Below are 25649 nucleotides of genomic sequence, written 5' to 3'. Positions count from 1 at the left end.
TTGGAGGGGACCACCTCTCAGTCGCTGCAACTGTTTTAAACACACAAACAAAACAAAGATTGGGAAAGACTGAGGCTGCAACCAAAGTGAGGGTGCTGGGCAGGGTGAGGAGGGGCGTGGACTCCAGAGCAAACATGGGGAAATCAGGTGTGACTCAGCCACACACCAGCTGTGTGCCCTGGGTAGGGAGCCGGCATCTAAGCTTCTGTGTGGGTAACTGTAAAGTGGGATCCATCATCAGTGCCAGCCTCAATGGCTGTCCTTAGCACTACCTGAATGACTTAAGGTGCTCTGGGAGGAAGTGGCACCTAGTAAGAGCTCAATAACTGCTGGCTATGATTATTAAAATGATTAAAAATGGAATAAACTTGGCAATAACCAAGCCTACCAAATATCTATTAATAATCATTTTTGCCCTGTAAGTTTTCTTCTTAAGAAAAGAGAGTTAAGTAGAACATCGATTTTGTTCTTTCTACATTAGAAGGCAATTGATGCTCTAATTCCCAATCTCCCTGAATTTGTCCTGTTCTCTCCTCTCCTTATTTTTATGTTCTTTCTTCCTCCCCTTCCTGAGCTGCATACCTTCTTCTTCTTCCTGGTGTCTGAGTTACCACTGACAGCTGGAATGTGTGAGACCTGCCCTTGGTCTTGGACTTAACCAAGATGCTTCCATTACTTGACCCCAGTACTCAATAGAACCAAAAGGTTCAACTTCACATATAAGCAGACTTTTCCTGACTTCTCCACCTTGCCAAAAAGTGGCTTACTTACAGCAAAAGGGCCAATCCACAAATATCAGAGAAATTCCTGAAATTTTTCTCCAGAAATTTTGACTCCCTTTCCACTGCTACATCTGCATGGAAACTGCAGCAAAGGAATTTACCACAGAAAGGGTAGCAAACAAAAAAAAGTTTTAATAACATTTCTGCACATTGCTCAAGGCTTCTACAGTTACAATTATGAGTTCATGCAGTGTTAACAACTGTTTTTCATTTTGTTGCTGGTTTAAGAATTTAAAGAGGAATTGATAGAACGAGTACATGTAATTCACAACCTAATAGAGATTTGCAGTTCCAGAAACAGTCTACACTTCTTCAACTACGGAACGGGGAACATGCTGACCATGTGCTTATTTTTCACTACCCAGGAAAATTCAGAGATGGTCAGTGATTATTCATGTCGAAAGTTTTAAAGCTGTCCCTCTCTGGGGTATTAACTAGCACGTTTTAGAAGTATCTGCCCATCAGCTTCCACTGTTACTCACTGTGGTACATGGGCTGGGGAAGCACCCAGGCAGGCCAGGGTTTCCTGCCCCTTTGCTGAAGCATACCGTGGTCTTCACTTACACGGAACCCACAGGAATCACCTTCCACGAACTAAGCCATATGAGAAATGGAACATGATGGTTTTGGGGATAACCAGGGAGAATCTCTAAACAAAATATTTAGCTTTTCCCAAGAGCCTGAGCTCTACTTCCTCCCTCCCAGTGACTCACTTTTTTTTTTTTTTTTTTTGGTTTTGGGGTTTTGTTTTTAGAAAACAGGCGCATCTTTTAGACATTTCAGGAATTCAAGACATTGTCCAGGGTTGTCATTATTTAGAGGGTAACTCAATTCTTAGGCACACTTCCCACTTCTCACTCATGTCCACATTTAGCACACTGGGGCAGTAGAGTCTTTCCGTGAATCAGGAAGATTATCTTGTTCAGACATCACTGGCCTCCATGCCTAGCTTCTCAGTTAGACTCTGAACTTCCTGAGAGCACATCTTATTGTATCTAGAGATTAATGCAGTAAGATATGAAAGAAGAGGTCTGAATTTCTGTAGCTACAGCAGGAATAAAAAAAAAAAAAAAAAAGAAGCTCCATTCTGAGGAAGTTCCACCAACACTGATTTTATTACCAGGAGGAAGAACTGCCACTCTGCCCCTCCCAGCAGACCCTATGCTATACAAAAGTGCCTCAGAGCTCCCTGAGAAAGATGTTCTTTTTGTGTGATTCTAGTCAATGTGTAGCTTCTGATCAAATATCACTGACCAATAACATCAATTAAAAGTCTTACCTCGAAGTGAAAAAACTTATTCAAGTCATTCACCATAAACACAATTAAGGGTCTTGCTTCAGGTTTAGTAGATCTATGTGTTTTAGGGCAGTAATACAAGTAACAATCACACTGTAAGTTTAGTTGGTATCCATTACTGCAATGAAAATAGGGTATCATTTATCAAATCCAATTTTGGGTGCAGGTTATATCCCACCAAAGGCAAGGAAGTAAAGAAAATGGGTAGATTTTCAAATTAATATCTAAATATATTTAGATAGATATAAATACATATGTATAATACACTCACATGCATAATTAGCCCAGAAAAAGTGAGGGAAGTATTTTCTAATCACTAACTAATATCACAGAGAAGGACTGACGAGAAAAAGTAGCAGCATGACTTAGAACTAATAACCCTTTATCCAACATAATCACATGTGACAGAATGTTTCCTAGGGAACGTGGTTCAGGGTCAGATAGTTGATCCCCTTACTCAATGAAGAAATCTCTAGCACAACCTCCTCCACTGTAGTGACCACCTTCCCGTTTGAGAAGGCTCACTCTTTCTTTAGGTAGCCCAGCTACGATTTGGGCAGCTCTAATCATTAGACAGATCTTCCTTAGGCTGAGCCAAATACAACTTCTTGTAACTTACATACATTCTTTGTTCAGCAGTCTGAAGTCTAATTTTCTTCATGACAGTGCTTCAAATGTTATTTTCTAAGGTACAGATAATGTCCCAATTTACGATTTTTTTAACTTTACCACAGTGCAAAAGTCATGCATTGAGTAGAACCTGTACTGTGAGTACCCATACAACCATTCTGTTTATCATTTTCAGCACAGCATTCAATAAATTACAGAAGATATTCAGTACTTCATTTCAAAACAGGCTTGATGTTATATGTTTTACCCAAGTGAAGACTAATGTAAGTCTTCTGAGAATATTTAAGGTAGGCTAGGCTAAGCTATGCTGTTGGGTGGGTTAGGTGTATTAAATGCATTTTTTGACTTAAGATATATGTTTTTTGAGATAGAGTCTCGCTCTTGTTGCCCAGGTTGGAGGGCAACGGTGTGATCTCAGCTCACTGCAACCTCCACCTCACAGGTTCAAGCCATTCTCCTGCCTCAACCTCCTGAGTAGCTGGGATTACAGGCACCCATCACCACACCCGGCTAATTTTTGTATTTTTTAGTAGAGACGGCGTTTCACCATGTTGGCCATGCTGGTCTCAAACTGCTGACCTCAGGTGATACCCCCGCCTCGACCTCCCAAAGTGCTGGGATTATAGGAGTGAGCCACCGCACGCTGCCTGACTTAAGACTTTTTTTTTTATTGGGACATAAGCCTGTCATAAGTCAAGAAGCATCTGTATATAAGTATCTAAACTTCATTTATTCCCTTCATCCATTCAAGAAATTTATTCACTCTAGATTTTATTCCAGATGCTGTCACATATGTTATTACATCCCTAAGGCCATCTTAAAATGCGTAATACCTAGACACTTCTACCAAACAGCTAGCCAAAGTTATCCAAGCAGCTTTCAGACATACCAGTGGACATGGCCTCAGGACAAAAGCGAATCTTAATACTCAGAATCAATCCAGAATCCATTCTATTTCAAAAGGCAAAGAGAGTTAAGACAGTTTATGTCAGTTGATTTCCAAGTGAAAACAAAAGCTACCTCTACTTTCTGTTGTGTTTTAAATGTGCAAAAAGATTCCCCAAATCTCAAAAAATACCTTCTCATTGTTAGACCAAAGATGGTATTGTTAGCTGCACTAATAATTTATTTGAAACTAATAGCAGAACAGTATCACTTATCTCCGACTTGCATCAGAATGAAATGAGTCGCTAGAGGCAAAAGATGAACACGTACTTCTACTCAGAACTAGGGTGATTTTTTGAGATATCTTAGGCCAATATGCACATATCCAATAAGTCAGGCAGCATTCAGTAGTCAAAGCAATAATAGGATATTACCTTTGAAGAGCACACCCTGGGCCTTCTCCTCCTTCCCTTAAATGAAGTCACAAATCATCTGTTATAAGTGGATGAAACATATTAGCAAAGAATCTAGTAAGACCAGGGGCCAGACTGACCCTGTTGCATTGTATTACTAGCTGACTACAGAAGACTGATAATGTTGTACTTTGCGCAAAATGATAAATTTATGCCTTCACACTTTGCAAAGGAGTGAATAATTATGCCCTCCCAAAATTCATACACTGAATCTCTAACCCCAATGTGATAGCATCTGGAGGTGGGGCCTGTAGGAGGTAACTAGGTCATAAGGGTAGAACCCTGATGAATGAGATTAGTGCCCTTAAAAGAAGAGGCCAGAGAATTAGCTTGCTCTCTTTCTCTCACAGCCATGCAAGAATACAATGAGAAGACGGCAATCTGCAACTCAGAAGAGGGCCCTCACGAGAACCTGTCTGTGCTGGAACCCCAATCTCAGAACTCCAGCCTCTAGAACTGTAAGAAACAAATTTCTGTTGTTAATAAGTCAGCTGGTCATGGTACTTTGTAATAGCAGCTTGAACTGTCTAAGACAAGCATAAACTGCACAGAAGCCCCCCTTATCCATAGTTTTACTGTTCAGTGTCAGCAACCCATGGTTGTAGTTCAAAACTAGTAAATAAACATTTCCAGAAATAGACAATCCCTAAGTTTTAAATTTTGAGTTCTTTCCAAGTAGTGTGATGAAATCTCACACCATCCTGGGAGGTCCAGCATCTCCACAATGTAGACGCTTCCAGCCCTGAAGTCACGGAATAGCCATCTCGGTGATTGAATGGACTGTGGAGGTATTGCAGGGCTTGTGTCCACATCACCCTTATTCTACTTCATAATGGCCCCCAAAGTGCAAGAGGAATGATGCGGGCAATTAAAATATGCCAAGAAGCCGTAAAGGGCTTCCTTTAAGTGAAAAGTTGGGAGTTCTTAAGGAAACAACAAAAAAAAATGTATGCTGAGGCTGCTAACATCTACAATAAGAATGAATATTCTATCCGTAAAACTGTGAAGGAAAAAGAAATCCCTACTAGCTTTGCTGTCTTACCTCAAACTGTAAAAGTTAGAGCCACCATGCATGATAAATGCTTAATTAAGACAGAATTAAATTTGAGGGTGGAAGAAATGGACAGAAACATTCTGAATGACTGCAATCAGGTTCGGTACTCTCCAAGTTTTAGGCATTCACTGGAGTTTTTAGAATTCATCCCCAGCGGATGTGGGGGACGCTTCTATGACCCTCGGTTTATCACAGTGATTAAAAGTAGCAGCCAGCATGCTACCTGGATCTTCAAAGCTCAGCCCATCATGTCCTTCAGGTCTTGGTGTAAAAGGCAACTTTTCAGTAAGGCTCATGGTGCCTGCTCTAATTAAAATGTAATACCCTCCACCCACATTCCCAATCATCTTAACCTGACAATTTTCTTTATTCAGGGACCTGAGCCCCTTGTAATGTACCACATGGTTTACTGAATTACTGTGTGTGGGTGTTCACTGTTCCAGTTCCCCTTCCTCCCAACACACAAGCTCACACACACACAAGCGTTTATGAATGACAAGGACAGGATCTTCATCTGTTTACTGACTTATCCCAAGAATCTAAGAGTCCTGGGCCCATAGTGGGAAGTTAAAAGTTACCATATATTTAAGTTGAATGAATGAATAAATGACTCTGGGCTTAGATAGAGCTGGCCCGGGGTCCCCATTCAGCCTACACTGACTGAACGACCTTGGGAAAATAATCATTCTCTCTGGTACTGTGTTCCTCATCAGTAAAATGTAGAATCTACAAGTAATTACCCCATAAGATCCTTGCAGGGATGAAGTGGGTCGCTGCATGGCAAGTGGCTTAGAATTATGCCTGGACATAGAAAGCTTTCAATAAATGTTAGCTGCCATTGTTATTACAATTTCAAGATATGTTTCCTGAGGTGGCAATGGATTTGTGAAGATTTATGCTCTCAGGCAACTGGCTCTCCCCTTATCTGACAGCACCGATCTGAGATGGTGAAAGGAATTCACTGCCCTTGGTGGAGCAGCAGAGTTACCAAGGATCTCGCCCCTTCCCTATGGCCTCTCATCAGTCCCAATTTAACAATATCCTCAGCTTTGCAAAGAAGCTGTTAACAGTGCAAGTGGTACTGCCTCTGACCTGCTGAAGCAGAATAAACAAAACATTGAAACCACCGAGTAAGTAATGGTGAGGCTCAGAAACCTTAAAAGGCAGGGAGAGCAGCTTCTCTTTTCCTACTTGAACTGAGATTTATTTGGCTTAACTGGAGTCAAAGCTAATGGTTCTAATGACTTTGATGCACTCCAACTTATTCTCCAGATTCCTACACATGGACTTACACTTCATGGAAGAAGATATATACACACACAGGAAAATCCCTCCATAAAAGAATTTACCAGACCATACTAATCACGTACACATTAGCTTCATCCCTGGAGTAAAATCCAAGTCTCTCTAATAGCAATAGGAGATGGGGCTGCAAATTAGACCAATAACCTGAATATTCACTAAGGATTTAGGAAAACAAAACACTTTGGAAACACCCATTATCAATTCACACACACCTTTGATCTATGGAGAAAAGCAAGGATTTCAGGACTGGTTGAGTTAGAAGAGGAGGAGGAGGTTCGTGAGGAAGATAGAGACAAGAGATCAAAAAGGATGACAAAAGTGGGAGGCGTATTTACTGATTTCTTGGCAATAACAGTCTTAACTTCCCTGTTAATTATGTCTTTCCAAAGTTAATCTCTATGAAGTGGTTCCTTACGGCATTATAAGAGCAAAATGAAATGAATGACTACACATTCAAGGAATAGTAATAACAAGTAATGTCAATAAGAAATTTCTCCCTTCACTTTAGAGAACAAACACCCCAGAGTTGATGCTGGAATTAAATTTTTAGACTCCCAAGTTAATGCTCTGTACTCTACACAATAAGTTCTCTCAGCTTTAACGTGCATGTGATAAATGATGGAGTAGTGTTGCATTTTTGACAAGCTCCCCGGTGATGCGGATAGCGCTAGTCCTTGGAATATAGAGTTGGAAGCCTCTGCCCCATTACATCTGCTAAGGTAAGCCTCGTGAATAATTGTTTTCAATGAAAAGGTGTTTTCCAAGAGCAGAAGAAAATGAGATTACCAACAGAATACTGACATGTTAAAAGTTCTAATAATTCAACAATATTTGTGATATTCAACAAACATTTGCATAGCAATGTCAACTGTCATTATTAAGTAAAATATACTTAAGTTGCAGATTTTTGAAACATACACAAACACCAATATTTTAGAGTTGAGCAATCTATTAAAAGAAAAACTTCAGCTGAATTAAATCTAAAGGAATTTAATTGAGCAATGAACAATTCGCAAATCAGGCAGCCCCCAGAATCACAGTGGATTCAGAGAGACACCAGCACATCCACATGGTGGAAGAAGATTTATAGACAAAAAAAGGAAAATGGCATACAGAAATCAGAAGTAAGGTACAGAAACAGCTGGACTGGTTACAGGTTGGTGTTTGCCTTATTTAAACACAGTTTGAACACTCAGCAACGTATGACTGGTTTAAGTATGGCTGCTGGGATTGGCCAAGACTCAGCTATTTTTTTGTTTGTTTGTTTTCTTTTGTTTTTTGACACTGAGTCCTGCCCTGTTGCCCAGGCTGGAGTGCAGTTGCGTGATCTCAGCTCACTGCAACCTCCATCTCTCGGGTTCAAGTGATTCTCCTGCCTCAGCTTCCCGGGTAGGTGGGATTACAGACATGCGCCACCAGGCCCGGATACTTTTTGTATTTTTAGTAGAGAGGACGGGGTTTCACCATGTTGGTCAGCCTGGCCTTGAACTCCTGACCTCAAGTAATCCGCACGCCTAGGCCTTCCAAAATGGTGGGATTACAGGTGTGGGCCACCGCGCCGAACCTGTTTTCAATCTTGCCTACCTATTAAGTTAGGTTGCAGTTCATTCACAAGGGCTGAAATATAGAAGTACAGAGTACTTCTCAAGCCATATTTATTTTGCTTTAATAAATCTCTCACTGTATTTTATTGGTATGCACTCATGGATAATTTCCTCCTTATGTTTGAGATACACTATACGGAAAATCCACTAATTCTATATAACTGTCTTAATTTTCAGTCAGCTTTGATAATGAAGATACTATGTCTAGGGGTTGCTTTTACTTTCTTTGAAATGTAACATTTTAGATAAGAAAGATGGCACTGCCACACCTGAGCCCAGCAGGTTATTTGCAATCTACCATGGAATAACAAAGTGGACCATAACCCATTACATATATTACATCCCTACTTAGGAGGAGCCACAGTATAGCTGGGGGTTAAAGAAGAAAAAAGAAGGTCATGTTACTTCTATTTCTGTTTTCCTCACCTGTAACAGAGGAATCTCGATGCATTTGAAGAAAGTTGATGAAAACTAAACACAGTGTGTACCTCTAGCCAAAACTCAGTTACCTGGTAAAGCTTCCTATTGGTCCTCTTGAATCAGCTGAGCACAAGAGGTTTTGCCTATAAAAAGTCCACAGTGCATCTAAATCTGATCCCAGTAAAATTTCACTTCGCCTGAAGTGAAAATGCAGAGGTAGCATTTAAGGATAACAGCTGGAGAACATTAGTTCCCTGTCTCTCCTTTTCTCTCCCAAGGGTTGAAAATTCTGCTGTTCAGACAGGAAGTCGTCATATACCACACACTGCACAATACGGGAATGCTGGGATATAAGAACAAGTTGCAGAGGATTAGAAGGGCTGGGGCGGGAGGCGGGTGGGGTGGGGTGGGGGGACTGTTCAAGAAAGAACTCATAGCAGTGATTCTATGTACCTCTTGGGTTGTCTTTTTCCTCCGACAGTGCTCGACTAGCATATACCTAGAATTGACAAGCACATGCTACAATTATGTCCTGAAAGCTTTTTAATAACTCAGAGTAAGAAGGCTTAATCACTTACTTTTCCGCAAATTTTTATAATATTAACTCTAAGACGCTTTGGGGAGTGGCCCAGATTCTGCAATAATCTTTTTTGGCATACTTTCACATTTGCTATCTAAAAAGGCAGCCTTTAACTTTAAAAAAAAAATAGTCAAAAAAAAAAACCCTCAAATCACTGCCTAAGATAAGGAAATATACATAAATACACACACACACACACACACACACACACACACACAGGCACATATGGAAGTCAAAACATGATGATCTGGAAAAAGAATGACTTAAACAAAAGGTTCTTGTGGATATGGTTTTTGTAGGGTCGGTTTCTGCTGTAATTTCACAAAACTGCTGAGAAACGAGGAGAGACACCCACATTCTGTGGCCACAGCTCAAAGTTTCGAACAGGATGATAAGAGTTTCCTCCAGGCCACAGGCTGAATAGCTAGCCTGCATTCCTACCAGTCTGCAAGCGCTGGCCCCTCCTTTGCAACCAACTGTCCTCTGGGGGCGGGCTGTAAAACTGACCCAGTCTCTTCCACTCCTCTTCAGCCAAGCCCACTAGACACAAACCTTCTTAACTTTTGAACTGCAGAAAAATGCCTTTGCCTTATGCATATCAGGGGCTAGCTGTTAATTGGGATACAACGCTAGGGTTTTATGCAGAGTGGGAGGAGGGAGGAGAAAGGAGGGAGAAGCCAACCCAGACATCCATCATCCTTTTAGGAGTATAAAGTTTCCCCAACTTCCAAGTTCCCACTTGACAGGCAATATTTCTGTGCAATTTCCAGCCCCACGTAACAGATGGTCCTTTGCCCGTCTCGAGCCCCGAGAGAGCCCAGACAAAGCCCCCCAGCCATTCCACGCCTCGCAGGACTGATAGGTGCTTAGTTTCATGAAGCTGTCAGAGCAGGGGCAGCGAGCAAAGAATGGAAACTTAACTTCTCCTTCCAGAAGTTTTTCCTGCTACAGTAGAGTCCAGGGGGCTGGAGCACAAAGGCCCGGTAAAGTTTTCACTGAGTTATTTTTCAAAAACGTCTTCCGCCATCTGCCAAACCATCATCTCCTAAACCCCAGATGCCCAGGGAAGGAAGATTGAGGCACATGTGCTCAGAAACACAGCAGAGATGCAACTTGAGCCTTCCCAAAGACAAACTGGGAAGTTGCTTAAAGAGACCCCCACGGTGGAAAAGCATCCTCGGGGCGCCTGACCTACTCACTGGTCACTCTCTGCCAAAGGCGAAGGTGGTGACCCAGACAGGGTGCCAAATGGGGTGCGTCACGGCCGCGGGCAAGAACCTCCCTTCCCAGCCGGGAGGGCGAGGGAAAGGGGAGGAGGGACGCGATCCGGGAGTCTGAGGACGGGCGGCCCACTCACCCTCACTGCCGTACTGTTTGCCATTGTTCGCGCCCATCCTGTTGCCGTCATGCCCGCCGTCTCCCGGGACACTCCATAGCTGCGGCGCACCTCCTGCGCGCTCGGCCCGAGGAAAGCCCGCCCGACGGGACCGTTAGCTGCACATCGCCCCCCCCCCACGCTCCGGGGCCGACCTCCGGCCTGGGGAGGTCCCCGCACTCCAGTGGGAGGGGGTGCTCCGTCCCCTCCTGGCACCCCCGGTGGCTCCAGGCGGGGCCAGGCACAGCCGCCGCACTTAGAATCCGCCCTGGGGGCCGGTGGGCGCAGCGCCGCGCACAGCCCGCGCCCAAGGGCCGCCCAGAGGCTCGCCGCGCCGCCGCCGCCGGGTCCCCATCCGCCCGCCCCGATCCCCTCCGGTGGGCGCGCAGCCGGGCGGGCCCCGGGGCTCCGCGGCTTGGCCGCCTCCTTCGGCTGCCCCTGCGCGCCCGCGGCTTCCCCGGGGAGGGCGCGGCGGCCACTTGTTGCGGGTGCCCGGAGCGAGCGAAGACTGGCAGCCCGGCGCAGCTCGCCCGCGGGCCGGACTTTTGTTAGCGCCAGGCGCCTCCTCTCGCCGCCCAGCGTCAATCACAGCTGGAGCCCCGGGGAGGAAGGCCGGCCCGGAGATGCGCGGCCTTTTAAAGAGGCAGCGCGCCTTTTCGGGGCTCCGGCTCTTGGCCCCAGCTTGGGCACCGGCTCTGCGCGCCACGCGCGAACCCTTCGGAGCGAAGCGACGTCCTGCTGGCTCTGTTTTACTGTTGTTCTTTTTTAGGCTTGGCACCCAATCTATAAGATGAACTTCTAGGCGTCGTTTGGAATCCCTTGGGTTTGTCTGCAAGTACAGCCCATTTTAAGTGCGTGGGCATTTAAAATAAACACGCATCCGTGTCTGACTCTGACACCTTTCAGGTGTATGCGTTGGCATTCTCCTGTGACTTCCCTGTTTGGAGACTGGGGCAGAGAATGGAGGAGAGAGGGAGGGAAAACTTGTGGCGACTTAGCAGGGAATCTGTCCCAGGAGAGCCAGACTTTCCCTGCCCCGCCCCGGTGAAGGAGGTTTCCTGGCTCAGAATGTTTAACAGCTTCAGAGCCAGGAAGTGTATTTTCTCCTCGTTTCTGTGATTTTTTTTTCTTGTGGTTGGTGTTATCCTTTGTTTAAAACATTATAACCTCTTTTGGAAATTTATTTGGCACTTGTAGAGCTTTAAAATGGCCCATTGGTGTTCCCTGCATTAAACAGAAAAAGGAAATTCTCCTTAATGTTTTATTCTCTTTTCATGTAAATACCTAGAATTTTATAACATTACATCCTAATAAAGACCGTGCAAATTTCTTTGTAGTGAGGCAAGCACACAGCAGTTTTTCCTTATAGACGTTAGATGTTGCGAATTAAATTAAATGTGTATATTGATGAATACATACATAAATATGCGTATACAGAGATGTACATATATAGATATATGCATATGATGCGTGAATACAGAACCAGGCGTTTTGTAATTACGTATTTCTTAAAAGGCTTGTGACCACATGCAGAAATTGTTAGTGACTTAACTTCTTATAGATTCTATTTGGGTAATTTCCTTTATTTGCTACAATTTTCTTTTGTAACGACAGGATAAAACATCATGTTTCAAGATTTTTTAATCTGGATGTCATGTATTGAAAGAAAAAATAATAATGTAATCTATTTTCGAGAATATGATCAAATGTTTTGTATCATGCTGATGTTTCCACTGTCCGGGTCCAAAGAAATGAAAGACTGTATTTTAATTCATCTTTAAATATCTAGAATCCAGCACTCTGTGCTTCCTAAATGTCTGTCAAATTATATCTAAAACCTGTGTCGTAGGCCCTAAAGAATCAAAATTTGGAAGAGATATCAAAAGAGATACCAAAAATTTGGAAGAGTGAGTTATCTCAAATTCTACCTGAAAGCATAAATCCAATCTAGAAAGGAGCCGACATCTACTTTATCTTCATGCAAAAGCGAATTTCTGCTCACCTGGTCTGTATTAGTTTTCTGTAGCTTGTAAAAGAATTCCTGAAACTGGGTAATTTATAAAGAAAAGAAATTTTTTTTTTGGAGGCTGAAAGATCCAAGCTCAAGGGGCACATCTGGCGGGAGCCTTCCTGCTGGTGGAGGCAGCACACAAGGCAGAACTGGAGGCACCACACGGTGAAGTGGCTGAGCGTGCTAGCTCAGGTCTCTCTTCCTCTTCTTCCAAAGCCACCAGCCCCACTCCCGTGATAACCCATAAATCCATTAACCCATTAATCCATTAATCCATGAATAGATTCATCCATTCAGGAGGCAGAGCCCTCATGACCCAATCGCCTCTTAAAGGTCTTAACTCTCAAAATTGCCACATTGGGGATTAAATCTCAACATGAGTTTTCGGGGGTGGACAAATATTCAAATTATAGCTTGGTCTTTGTGATTCTTCTGTCAGCATGCAGGGAACTTACCCTGGATCTGATCATTTTGGAGGCGTATTTGAAGATACACTGGGTGTAAAGTAGTAGAACAAAGGAAGCTCTTCTTGATGTTTGATGTACAGTTGACAACTTGCTTTTTATATGCTATTATTTCCCTGACGGTCTCAGTCTCCCCTTTGCAATTTACAAATCGGAAAAAGGACAGCAGGAACTGAGGCTTGAAGAGTTAAATGTCTAGAGTCACCCAGGTGGTAAGTGCCAGATTATTTCAGTTTCTCAGTTTCTCTCCTCCCCACACCACTGCCTCTCTGGACCTGGCCATTATTCAACTGGGAGCCACTGTCCCTTTTCGGTTGGGTCTCTTTTCAGAGTCTTTAATATCAAGTTAAAGCCAACAGTGAAAAGTAAATTGTGATGACCAACTACATGTATATTTTTTGAAATTAAATTCTGTAAATATTTTTCAAAGCTTTATTGCCTACTCTAATGGGAAATAGAGATAACCCATTTCATGAAATTCCAGCTTAAAATAGAAAACATACTTGATTTTTAAACATCCTTCTGATCATAGAAGTTGATAAAAATGCATGCTGCCTGTTCAGTATAAGAGCCAAACACAATTAAGCAAAAGAAAAAGAAAAGCACTATTTCAACTACAAATACAGGCCTATTCATGTTTATATATTTTAATTTTCAAAATTAAGATATTGTACCAATGTCTTAACCCAAAATTCCAAGTTTTTTACTAGCTTCCAAACCTAATCCCCAACTTTCAATACAGTATGGCAAGCTCCTTGAGACAAGGTGGTATGTTTTTCACCAGTGTGTTCCCAGTACCTAGCACAGCTGCTAACACAAAGTACTCACTCAGTCAACAGTAGCAGAATGAGTGAATGTTGAACAAAGAGATGATGTGACTTGAATGTTATTCACCTTCTCTGTCATTGCCTTTTAAAGAGGCCTCAATCACCGAAAAATTTTTTTTAAGAAACATTCAAAATTACCTAAAAACTGAATAGGAGTATACTAGGTATCTCATGTTTTTTTCCACCCAGGACCTTTTCCTGTAAGGAAGTCTGGTAACACCAGCTCCTGTACTTTGGGAAATGGTTTCATCCAAATTTCAACCATGGGCTTCCTATGAAAGCTTGTCAATCATAGTAATGGTGGTAAACTTCCTGTACCCGTAAGGGCCAGGCTGACCCAGTCCAACACCCACCCCCCACCTGGCTGTAAGGACAGAAGCAAATGCTTCTCTGATTCTTTGCTAGGGAGTGTCGGGGAGACCTGGTGCAGAGTCAGGAGTTTCACCATCACTCAAGGGTAGCAGTGTCATCCCCACCGCACTGTCAGTGGAGACCTCGTGGAGAGGTGGAACTCTCACAGTGGACATCCAGCAGTAAGGAGGAACCCCCTCAGGTCAGGGGGATCTGGGGTTCTACCTCCATCTGGCAATTATAAGGTGACCTCCCTCCTTTCATTGGCAGAACAGTATCAGAAAAAGATAGTTAAAAGCTTTCAATAAGATCCAGAGTCTACTAACATAATATGAAAGTGTCCAGGTTTGAATTAAAAATCACACATTATACCAAGAACCAGGAAAATTTCAAATTAAATAAAAAAGATAATAAATGGCAACACCAAGATGCCAGAGATGTTAGAATTATCTGACAAAGATTTTGCAGCAGCTATGAAAAATATTTCAAGCATGGTACAAACATTTATTATATGAGTAAATTACACACATGCTTATAACAAATGAAAAAACAGAAAGCTTCAGCAAAGAAATAGAAGATATGAACAAGAACCAAATGGGCACTTCAGAGCTGAAAAATAGAACTGAAATAAAACGCTCAGCGAATGGGCTGAATATCAGAATGGAAGAGACACAGGAACAAATCATTGAATTGGAGGATGAATCAGTAGATATTATCCATCTGAACAAGAAGAAAAATAGACTGAAAAACATGAATAGAGCCTCAGGGACATGTGAAACTATAATAAAAGATCTAACATCCATGTCATCAGAATTTCAGAAAGAGAAGAAAGAGGGAAGAGCTGAAAATGTACTTGAAGAAATGCTGGCTAACAACTTGCCAAATTCTTAAAATAAGAAAATTATAAAAGTAGAGAAAGATTAGTGATTCTCAGGGGTTAATTTGGAGGCTAGAGGAAAATGGGAGTTGTTATAAAAAGGCAACATGAGATATCTTTGTCGTGATGGAAGTGTTCCTATCTTGATGTTATCAGTGTCAATCTCCTGGTCCGGATGTTGCACTACAGTTTTGCAAGATGTTACCATTGGAGGAAACTGGGTAACTGCGTTATTTCTTACAAGTGCATGTGAAATCTGCAATTATCTCAAAACATAAAGTTTCTTTTGAAGAAAGAAACTTCTTTCTCTCCATTAGAACTATTTCTACATATTCTTTTTCTGCTATTATTTGCTGTACCTCCCGTTTGCACTTCACACACAGGTAGATTCACCTGGGAGAACAAACGTCTTCGGGAGAACTGATTTCTTAGTGTACAGCCTATCTACATCCAGGTCTATTGAGCACTGCATGATTTAGGCAAAGTAGTCAGCCAAAAATGGTGCCTATTCAAAACCTTGAGCCTTGAGCTACCAGAATTTCATACTGCATTGATGAAAGGAACTGGCCATTTACTTTGCAATGTGTGAACCTGATACAAAACAAAACAAAACAAAACAAAAAAGAGAGAGAGAAAAAAAGCATAAAGGTAGAAAAGTCTAAGTTTCAATTGATAGTCACATTTTCATTTCTATTTTTTAATGACTAACTCAGTGGCTTTTATGCTACTTTAATAAATATGTCAACACTCTGAGTAATAGGAATGTGTTTTTTTCCAGTAGTATTTTTTTTAGGAATATTGATTTCAAAAGCCAGCTTGATTTATAACACATTAGGTCCCCATTTTCTCTGGGGGTGGAGCTGTCGCGGTTCAAGTTAATGTTCTGCGCTTGGCGTTGGTGACAGACAGGCTGTCAGAGCCCGTTAATAAAGCCATAATCCCAAGAGCCAATCAGGGCTCCTCTTCTGTTCGTCTGGTCCCCTTGGCTGCCAGGCGCGCGCAGGAGCACATCATTAACCACAAGCTTCCCTGGGGATACCGTAGACAAAATAAACTCTCCCGTGAAACACATCTTGGGAAACACTCAAAGCTGGACTCCCTGCTTTAACAAAAGTACCAAAACAAAAAAAAATTAGGAAGAAATATTAGTTTGTGAAAGGAAAAAATGAACCGGACCATTGTATGATAAGAGCTTCTGCTTTTAGCTTTTTCACATTTATTTTGACTTTCTTCTCTCTTCAGTACACTTGGTTGCCTTCAAAAATCTGAATCACCTGCTTATCTTTAGTTAATTTTATATTTCAGAATATGGTTAATTTGCATATTCTGTTACTGCAATTAAAGTGGAAAATAGTAACCCAGTTGTAGAGTTGTGTTTAAATGCATTCATGTTATCATCTAAAAGAAGAAATACTGTTTTTAATCAATACGGATTTATTATCAAAATATAAAGTTGAATTATGGGCAAAATTAATATTTATAGAAACCAAAAAATAAAGGTATAAATTATTATGTCCCACATACCAAACACTGATTCTGTATATTATTAATTAATATGTACAAATAAAGAAGAATAAAAAACACGGTCTAATTTTATTTTATTATCACCTCTGTGCTGTTTTGAATTACGCCTTGCATGTCTCATTTGATGCTCACAACTTTATCAGGCAGCACTTCTAGACTCCATTTTATGGATAAGGATATCAAAGCTCAGAGAAGCTGAGTAAATTCCATAATGATGCACAGCAAGATTGGAAACAGGTCTGTTTGTAAAGCTTCTGATATTTCTCACTAATGTCTATCGCCAATATCACACCTTTACTTACTACCCCGGTTTTGGACCAAGCCCAGCTTTCAGTGGAGAGTGTATGTGTTTAGTAGAGAGTGAAACATCTTTTGACATCTGTGAAATTGAACTAGATTTCAAAATAAATATTTATTATGCAACATAAACCTTTATTATTGTCATAATAACAAATGGCTAGATATTTAATTTAAGCATTTTAATAAGTATAACACAAATAAATAATGTAGCAGGATGGGTACACATGTAAGTATATAAGCATGCGTTGTGCTTAGAGCATAGCAAATGTGAGACAGATGATAGATAGCAAACGTGAGATAGATGATTAGATAGATTGCAAACGTGAGACAGATAGATAGATAGATAGATAGATAGATAGATAGATAGATAGGACATATAGCTAAGCTTTTTGAAATTTTATCTCCTCACCAAGGTTCCTTCCAAGCTCTGGGGAAAAAGGAGCCGTTTGCTCTACTTTTAAATATTGCAATAGTCATACACTTTCCAAACAGTTGCACATCGGCCGTGACTCTTCATTTAACACATAATTCCACATCTTTTTATTACCCCTCCTTTATCAGGCAATTATCCTTTATCAGAGAATAAACCACCCAATATCCCATAATATCCCAAATCAGCATCACAAAATGTATGTACTTCGCTCAGAATGCGATAGCATGTATTCAGAGTTGTAGTATGCTTAACTATCTGGATTCTTAGAACACAGCAAATTAAAAGCAAGGCATTAGGAGTATTGCTCAAGATATCTGAGAAGCTATAAGAAGTTCCTGCTGGTTGCCTAATAGGGAGAGGGATGAGAAAAATCTCTACAAGATGATGAAAAATCTGCATAAACATAAACAAGAAACAAATGAGGAGTCTGGGATGATGTAAGCATGGGTTATTGCCTGTATTAGTCTGGTCTCACACTGCTATAAAGAAATACCTGAGACTGAGTAATTTATAAAGAAATGAGTTTTAATTGGCTCCTAGTTCCACAGGCTGTACAGGAAGCATGGCTGGGGAGGCCTCAGGAAACTTACAATCATGGCGGAAGGTGGAGGGGAAGCAGGAACATCTTTACATGGTCAGAGCAGGAGGAAGAGGGGGTTGTCGGGGAGGTGCCACATGCTTTTAAATGAACAGATTTCGTGAGAACTCTATCATGAGAACAGCACTAGGGGGATGGTGATAAAACATTAGAAACCACCCCCATGATATAATCACCTCCCACCAGGCCCCAGCTCCAGCATTGGGGATTACATTTTGACATGTGATTTGGGTGTGGACACAGATCCAAACCATATCATTGGCCTAGTTGAGGTAAAGTCAACTCCTGTAACAAAAAAAAACCTCCACATTTTAGTGACCTGGCTTCACACAATAGAAATGTATTCCTGGCTCATAAAATCATCCAAACATATGCTATCAGTTCATTAGAGATTATTATCCTCACAGTAATGCAGGGATCCAGGCTTCTTACACTTTATAGCTCCACCAACCATAACATCACTCACACACACTAGCAGAAGGCACAAAACATGAATAGGATGGTCATACCATATCACATCTGCTCACATTCCACTGGTGAGAACAAACTCAATGGCCAAATCTGGATGCAAAGGGGTCTGGGAAATGTAGTCTCTGGCTAGTCGGCTGTCTTCCAGTCATGACTCCACACCAGGACAAAAGCCAGTGGGTCTCATCACTGGTACTTACAGTCCACCTGCATATGGCGGAGCATGGTGCAGTACACACATCAGAATGCATTCATCTGTTCAACACTGTTTCAAGTCCTAAAGATACAGCAGTGAATAAAGTAGATGCAGCCCCTGCTCTCATGGAGATAGAATCATCATGAGTGGAGACAGACAATAAGCAGGTTCATACACAAATAAATAGTTTCAGGTAGTGACAAAAGCCAGGAAGAAAATAAAACAAGATAATGGTATATAGGAGCTGGGTTTTGTGGCAATGGCTACGTTAGCTGGAATGATCACAGAATGTATTTCTGTGGATATGAAATTTGTGCTGAGACTTGAACAATGAAGAGGATATAGCTAAGTGGAACTTTGGGGGGCACCATATTCCAGAGAAAAGAAAATACAGAGTTCCTGAGACTAGAATGAGCTAGGTATATTCCAAGGTCAGAAAGGGAATCAGGGTATCAGTCAGCTACTGCTATCATGTTATGTAACAGATTGTCCAACAACTCAGTGGCTTAAGATACAAGCAAATGTACTTCTTTTTGTATTTGCTCACAGTTCTGTAGATCACTTGGGGCCACTTTAACTGAGGTTTATGGATGATCTGTGCTTGGCCTAGAATTCAGGTCAAGTTTCTCCCACAAGTCCTTCTGGAGCCCAGGCTAAGATCATGCTACAGCATGATCTTCCATGGCTGGCCATAGAGCTGAGAGATGCCAAGCCAACCCTCATAAGCACATTTGAAAATTCCACGAGCATCACAAATAAAATAAAGACACACGGCCCAATGCAAATCCAATGGAGGAGGGAGATGCTTGGCCCACTTTTGTGCATTGCAAGGTCACGTGACAGAAGGAGGGAGTGAAAAATTAAGAAACTTCTAATTCACTGTAGCCAGCATGGCCAGAATGTTGTGAATAAGTGGAAACTTTACAGATTTGTCGAAGAAGGAACAATGGTCAAATTATACAGTGTTTTGTGAGAATGGAAAAATTCATTCTGAATTTTATTTTAATTACAATACAAAATAGGTTGATTTTTAGTAGGGAAGTTATTTGATCTAGTTGATATTTTTTAAAGATCAGCAGGATTTAGTGCAGAGAATGGGGAGACTATTGGAAAGCCAGAGGCCTGCTAAGAAGTCTCCATGCTAGTAGAATAGGTGAACAAAGTTTGACTTCAATTAACACAATAACAGCAGTAGAGAAGTAAAATATGATCTGATTAAAGATGCATTTGGGGGGTAGAGTCAACAAAACTCACCTGGTTGTGTTGTAGGAGAAAAGAGGAAAATCAGACCAGTGTGGTGGCTCAAGCCTATAATCCCAGCATTGGGGGAGGCCGAGGCAGGAGGTCACTTGAGGCCAGCCTGGACAACACAGCAAGACACCATCTTAGCAAAAACTTTAAAAAATGAGCCTGGCATAGTGGCATGTGCCTGTAGTCCCAGCTACTCTGGAGGTTGAGGCAGGTCACTTGAGCCCAGAAAGTTGAGGCTGCAGTGAACTATGATCACACCTCTGCCCTCCAGTCTGGGCAATGGAGCAAGACCTTGTCTCTTAAAAAAAAGAAGAAAAGAAAAGTGGAAAATCTAAGATTATGTTTAGGTTTTTTTTTTTTTTTTTTTTTTTTTTTTTTTTTTTTTTTTTACTTTGAGCAGAGGGTAGGAAGTAGCTGGGAAGGTAAAGGAGAAGCACTGTAGGGAGTTGTCTGGAAGGGATTTTTGTGTCCAAACTCTGTTTGGGAATGCTAACATTGAGAGAACCATCAGACACAAAGCAGAGCTGTTTAGTCAGCAGTTGAATTGATGATTCGGGTATCAAGAGGGAATGTTGCTGGCTGTATCAATTTGAGAGTGTTCAGCTCAAAGGAAGTATTTAATGCTATGGCCCAATATAAGAGAAATTAGGAAGGAAATGTAGATATTGTAGAAAGCTAAGGACAGACCCCAATAAGTGTCAGCATTTAGCCATCTCACAGAGGAGAGGGAACTGGCAAAGAAGACTGAGAAAGAACAGCTAATAAGGTGTGAAAAAACAAAAGAATGGAGTACTGGGAAAGCTAAGAGGAAAATGCTTCAGGAAGGAAGAAGCAGCCCAGTGTGTCAAATGCTACCAACTCTTCAAGTTCAATGAGTAGACCATGGGTTTGGCAGCAGGTATGAATGGTGAGCTGTTAGGAGACCCATCATAAGCCATTTCAGTGTAGTAGGGTGGACAAGACTGGAGTGTGTTGAGGAGAAGCAGACAGGTTTGTGTTGTTTTTTGCTTTTTGGATGGGCAGGCTCTATTAGGTGATTTTTGTATATTCACGGGAATAGTCCAGTAGAAAGGAAAATATAATCGGATAGAAACAAGTTACTTGAGTTGAAGAGAAGGGTTGGAACCTAAACACAAGAGAAAGGACTGGTCTTGATTAGGACCAAAAACAGGTACTGCATCAAAACAGAGGGAAGGTAGGCTCTGGAATCAGATGCAGGTAAGTTGGTGGATCTGACAGAGAAAAGGGAGGCTGTGCTTGTCTAATTACCTTCTTAAGCACCTACCACAGGATGCCTTGGAATGCCCAAGTTCGGTAGCCAGGCACAATGCCAGAAGGGCATGCTAATCATCCCTGCTTGGGACTCCTACTATTCCACTCAACCCAGATTGGCTGCCTGTATGCTGGCCCAGCAAGAAAGACTGGTAAGAATTGCAGCAGGGGTTGCTTCCCAGAGCTCAGCTGGTACAGCGCAGTATCATCAAAACCAATAGAAGGTCTAGCCAATTGCTCAGCTCAGGGGAGAGCCAAACATCTCATGTACAATTAACTTTGAACCTGTTTGGCTGTTCAGCAATCTTCAGCTTCGTTTGTGCACTACAATCCAGACCTGAGGTCATGTTCTTTCTGGCTCCCTCGGCAACTGGTAGAAATAGATACAGAAAAATCATTCCATTAGCATACGATCACCATGTAGTAGATGATGCACCTTGATCTTTCCCTTTGAGCCTGAGTTCCGCGTTCCCCTAGCTGCCAGGAGCATAAACTGCCCACACTCACAGGAGGATCTCACTCTGGAAATTTCATTAAGGGTGAGAGAGCTGCCTTGTCCAACATTTTACCTCTCCCTGGGGGCAATCCCAAACCACTGAAAGCGTACAGAGGCTCTGGTCCTTGCTTTGATTAGAGACGTCTATAAATCAGAGTTTCTCCAACTCAACACTATCAGCATTTAGGGCTGGATAATTCTTTGTTGGGAGGGGCTGTCCTGTACACTGAGAATGCTGAGGAGCATCTCTGGCCTCCCTCACTGGATACCAGCAGCACCCTTTTCCACTTACATCAATCAAAATTGTCTACAGACATTTCCACAGGTCCCCTAGAAAAGGAAACCACATCCAGTTGAAATGTACTGGTTTAAAGAGTATCACCATTGCAGAGCTCTTTCTGGAATTAACTGAAGGCTCTGTCACAAATTAATCTCAGTTCAACGCCTCCCTCTATTCAATCCTGCTTTCATAATTCCCTTGCAAACTGCACACGTATCTCTATCTTGATTTTCTTTCTGGGAGCTCAACCTTTACAGTGGTCCTAAGAAGCAGTCTCTAAAACTGTTTGAACTGGGTCACCCACCAGCCAGCTGAGTCCCATTACTGATGGATAGAGTATCAATAGACTGTAACATATTACATTAGTAAAACTGTCCAAAAACTTTACTAGTGGTGGACTGGCATGAGTAACAGCTGGAAGGGGATAAACTGGCTTGGACAATAGCTCAGGTGTTTGAGAAGTTGGAGGAAGTCATAATTACAAGGTCTATGAAATCAATTAGTTGACTAGAGGATTTTGATACTTGGAGAAGGATAATAAAAGGCTGAGAGCAACTTATCACAAATTTAGACACCGAGTCTTTGAAAGAATGTAACCACAAACTTATCTCCCTCAGCTGGAGGGCAGAAAGAGCTGAAGATCTGCCTACATCCAATGACTATCAATTCAGCACACAAATGCCTGACTTTCTTGCCTCAATTTGAAATATATCTGGAGATCCATCGTAGCCTCAGAGCTCTTTGATCTGCTTCAGTTGCTGTTGTAGCTACATCACCACTCAAATTCTCCCTCTGCCCAATTCTCCTTCCTGTTCCTCCATACAGTAATTGCTGCTAAGAGAACTTCCTAAGAAACCACTTATAAACAAATACCAATCTTGATATAGCTTCAAGGAAACCTGCTCCATGACACCTCTTAAAAATCCCTTGTCACATGTTTTCTTCCACCTCTTACTCTATTTCTCTTTTCACTTTTATTTCAAACATTATTGAAAACATATCTATATTCACTGTTTTTACTTTGCTACTTCCCATTTTCCCCTGTTGGGTTTTGTCCTAACCATCCCATTAACTGGCTGTTATCAAGATCCTCAATGACACCCATTTTGTAAAACTTTCTGAATTGTTTATCCTCCCCTCCTTATACTTCCTCAGTTCTGAATCCTACATCATCAGATGATAACACCCACTACCCCTCCTGCATGTGTTCATTTGTAAACCCCAGAGGTCACTCCTGATCATCTCTTCAATATTTTAGTGCCTGGGTTCATTGTCCACTCTCTAGACTCACTCTTCTCAATATTAGCAGTGATTTCAATATACAAGCAGATGATCCCACGTCCTAACCACTCAATTGCATAATCTCCTTTATGTTCTCTACCCAACTTCAGTTACTCATATCCATCAACATTCCCAAGAGTTTACCATTACCTATCACTTAAACACATCACCATGGTTTAAATAGGTGTCCCCTCCACATCTCATGTGGAAATTTAATCCCAAATATGGCGGTATTGAGAAGTGGGGCCTTTGAGAGGAGACTGGGTCATGAGAACTTTGTCCTTATGAGTGGAGAAATCCATTCATGGTTAATCACTTAAGGGGTTAATGAAATAGTGGGCAATCATGGGAACTGAACTGGCTTTACAAGAAGAGGAAGAAAGACCTGAGCTAGCATGCTCACCCCACTCACAATGTGATGCCCTGTGTGCCCCAAGAATCTGCAGAGGGTCTCCACCAACAGGAAAGACCCTCACCAGATGCAGCCTGTTGACCTTGGACTTCTCTGCCTCCATAGCTATGTGACATACATTCCTTTTCTTTATAAATTACCCCATTTCAGGTATTCTGTTATAAGCAACAACAAAAAAAGGCTAAGACACCCACTATAAACTCAACCTCAAGATCACATTTCCAGTAGCATCTTATCTTTATAGCTCACTTCCTCTATTACCACATCTCAATTGGGTTTTTCCTCACCTCACACCACTGAGGTCTGACAATACTCACCACTGAGAACTCACAATCCAGTGATCTGACCAACGCTACACTGTCTCAAACTACCCTGATATTCTCACTTCCCTGCAGTATTAAAAATCTTTTTCACTTCTGTGCACAGCTCTTGTGTCATTGTACTTAATCGGCTAAACTATAACTCAGAAAACTAACTCTGTGTTTACTTAAAGATTGCAGCTACTTCAGCTGAACACGTCTGGGATAAAGTACACAAGCCCCCAACCGTGTCCACTAACCTGAACTGGGCCTTTTCCTGGCAACCCTGCTCCATGCCCCTCTCCACGTTCTTACCCCTCTTCTAGAGGACTACTCATACGTTCTTCTCTCTCCTCTACCTCTGCCAGTTCCCCCTAATCCTCATTGTTAGCTGATGACTTTAGTTTTTTACTCTACTGAGAAAATAGAAGCAAACAAAAGAGAACATTCCAGTCTCACATCATGACTTATTCACATGCGTTTGTGCCTCTTGTTCTTTCCCTGCTCCTATCTGAGGCCAGCCCTCCCAGTTGCACACTAGACGACATTCCCATTGACCTGCATGGCTACAACCATCATGCCTCTTTCTCTTCCATTATCAGTTGTAGTAGGTGCTGGGAGTGCCTGCCTTGACAGTTACACTGAGGTATTCTGGTGGATTTCCAACTGCCAGTAAACATCTGTGCTTGAAGTCTTTCCCCCAAAATGGAAAGACCACTTTATCCCCACATTTGGCAGGCTGAGTATTAACACTGGCTGGGTATTAACACTCCTTCACCCCCAGCTGCCCTCAACCAAAGACAAATGGGAAATTACACATAAATACCCCTGCTCCTGTGTCCGGGTGGGGCCATTCTGAAGTGTGTGTTTTATATTGGTTCCCAGCATATGCCCACGGGATTAAGCTCCAGGGATCCACAGCAGTAGCTAGCTTGATAATGCAAGCTTTTGCTTTGCCCACTCCACCCGCCTTTAGTGTTTTCTACACTTACCAAATAAGTTACTTTGCACTCAAACGTTTGTTTCAGGGCCTGTTTCTAGAGAATCCTTAATGAATACATCAATTATTCCCACTTCATATTATCATGATCTCTTAAATATTTTGCATACTTTTCCTTATATCTGGTTACATCCAGAACCCTCATGAAGGAGTTTCGTGTATTTCTGTTTTCCATTTCTCTCTTCCCATTCTCTCTTGACTTCTCCCTATCCGGGTTCGCCCCTCCACTCTTCCACCAACACTGTTCTAGTCAGTGTCCTTCCTGCTCACTGACCATCAGGCTCAGGCCTCCTCTCACTCATCCTGTTGACTCCACTCAACTCACTGATCTGCCCCATCTTATTGAGGTTCTTTCTTCTCTTGAAGCCCAGATCCTCACAGTGTCTTTATTTTCCAACTACCTTCATGGCAGGTCTTTCTCCATCTCATCTGTGAGTTCCTACTTATCCCTCAGCCTCTAAGCATTAGGATACTTTGTCCAAGCTTCAGTCTTTGTTGTGTTTTTTATTCTTCTTTATCTTTGTTTATTCTCTTGGTGATCCCACTCATTTTCATAGATTTAAATACTATCTACAAAATAGGTAATTTTCTTTTTTAATTCTTAATTTTTATAGGTATATAGTAGATGTACATTTTTATGGGATATCTGGGTTATTTTGATACAGGCATGCAATGCATAATAATCACATCAGGGTCAATAGGATATCCATTACCTGAAGGGTTTATTCTTTTTGTTTCAAACAATCCAGTTATACTCTTTTAATTATAAAATAGTTATTTCCAAAATTACATCTACAGCTCAGATCTCTCTCTCTCTCTTGACTTCCTGATCAGAGTGTCTTGCTGTCTCCTTGGTGTTGCCACTTGGAAGTCTAATAATATCCCAAACTTGCACATCCATAAA

General features: G+C 41.8%; 1 protein-coding gene and 1 long non-coding RNA gene across 2 annotated transcripts in view; both read right to left on the bottom strand.

Moving 5' to 3' along the window:
* The window catches only part of FBXL7 (F-box and leucine rich repeat protein 7), a 433174-nt gene extending 422530 nt beyond the window's left edge, over window positions 1-10644 (bottom strand). Inside the window, 1 exon segment of the mRNA NM_001266740.1 lies at window positions 10388-10644. Coding sequence (NP_001253669.1) covers window positions 10388-10424 — 37 coding nt within the window. The 5' untranslated portion in view covers window positions 10425-10644.
* Window positions 10645-17698: 7054 nt separating this feature from the next.
* Window positions 17699-23883, bottom strand: LOC114678752 (uncharacterized). Its single transcript, XR_003730246.2, has 4 exons — window positions 23764-23883; window positions 21263-21347; window positions 19709-19814; window positions 17699-18465 (listed from the first exon to the last, which is right to left on the bottom strand). It is a non-coding gene; the product is annotated as an uncharacterized LOC114678752 (long non-coding RNA).
* Between the last annotated feature and the right edge of the window lie 1766 nt (window positions 23884-25649).

This window comes from Macaca mulatta, chromosome 6 (assembly GCF_049350105.2).
Source record: "Macaca mulatta isolate MMU2019108-1 chromosome 6, T2T-MMU8v2.0, whole genome shotgun sequence".
Lineage (NCBI taxonomy): Eukaryota > Metazoa > Chordata > Mammalia > Primates > Cercopithecidae > Macaca > Macaca mulatta.
Note: the sequence above shows the minus strand (reverse complement) of the source record. Positions and strands in the feature narration are given on the sequence as shown.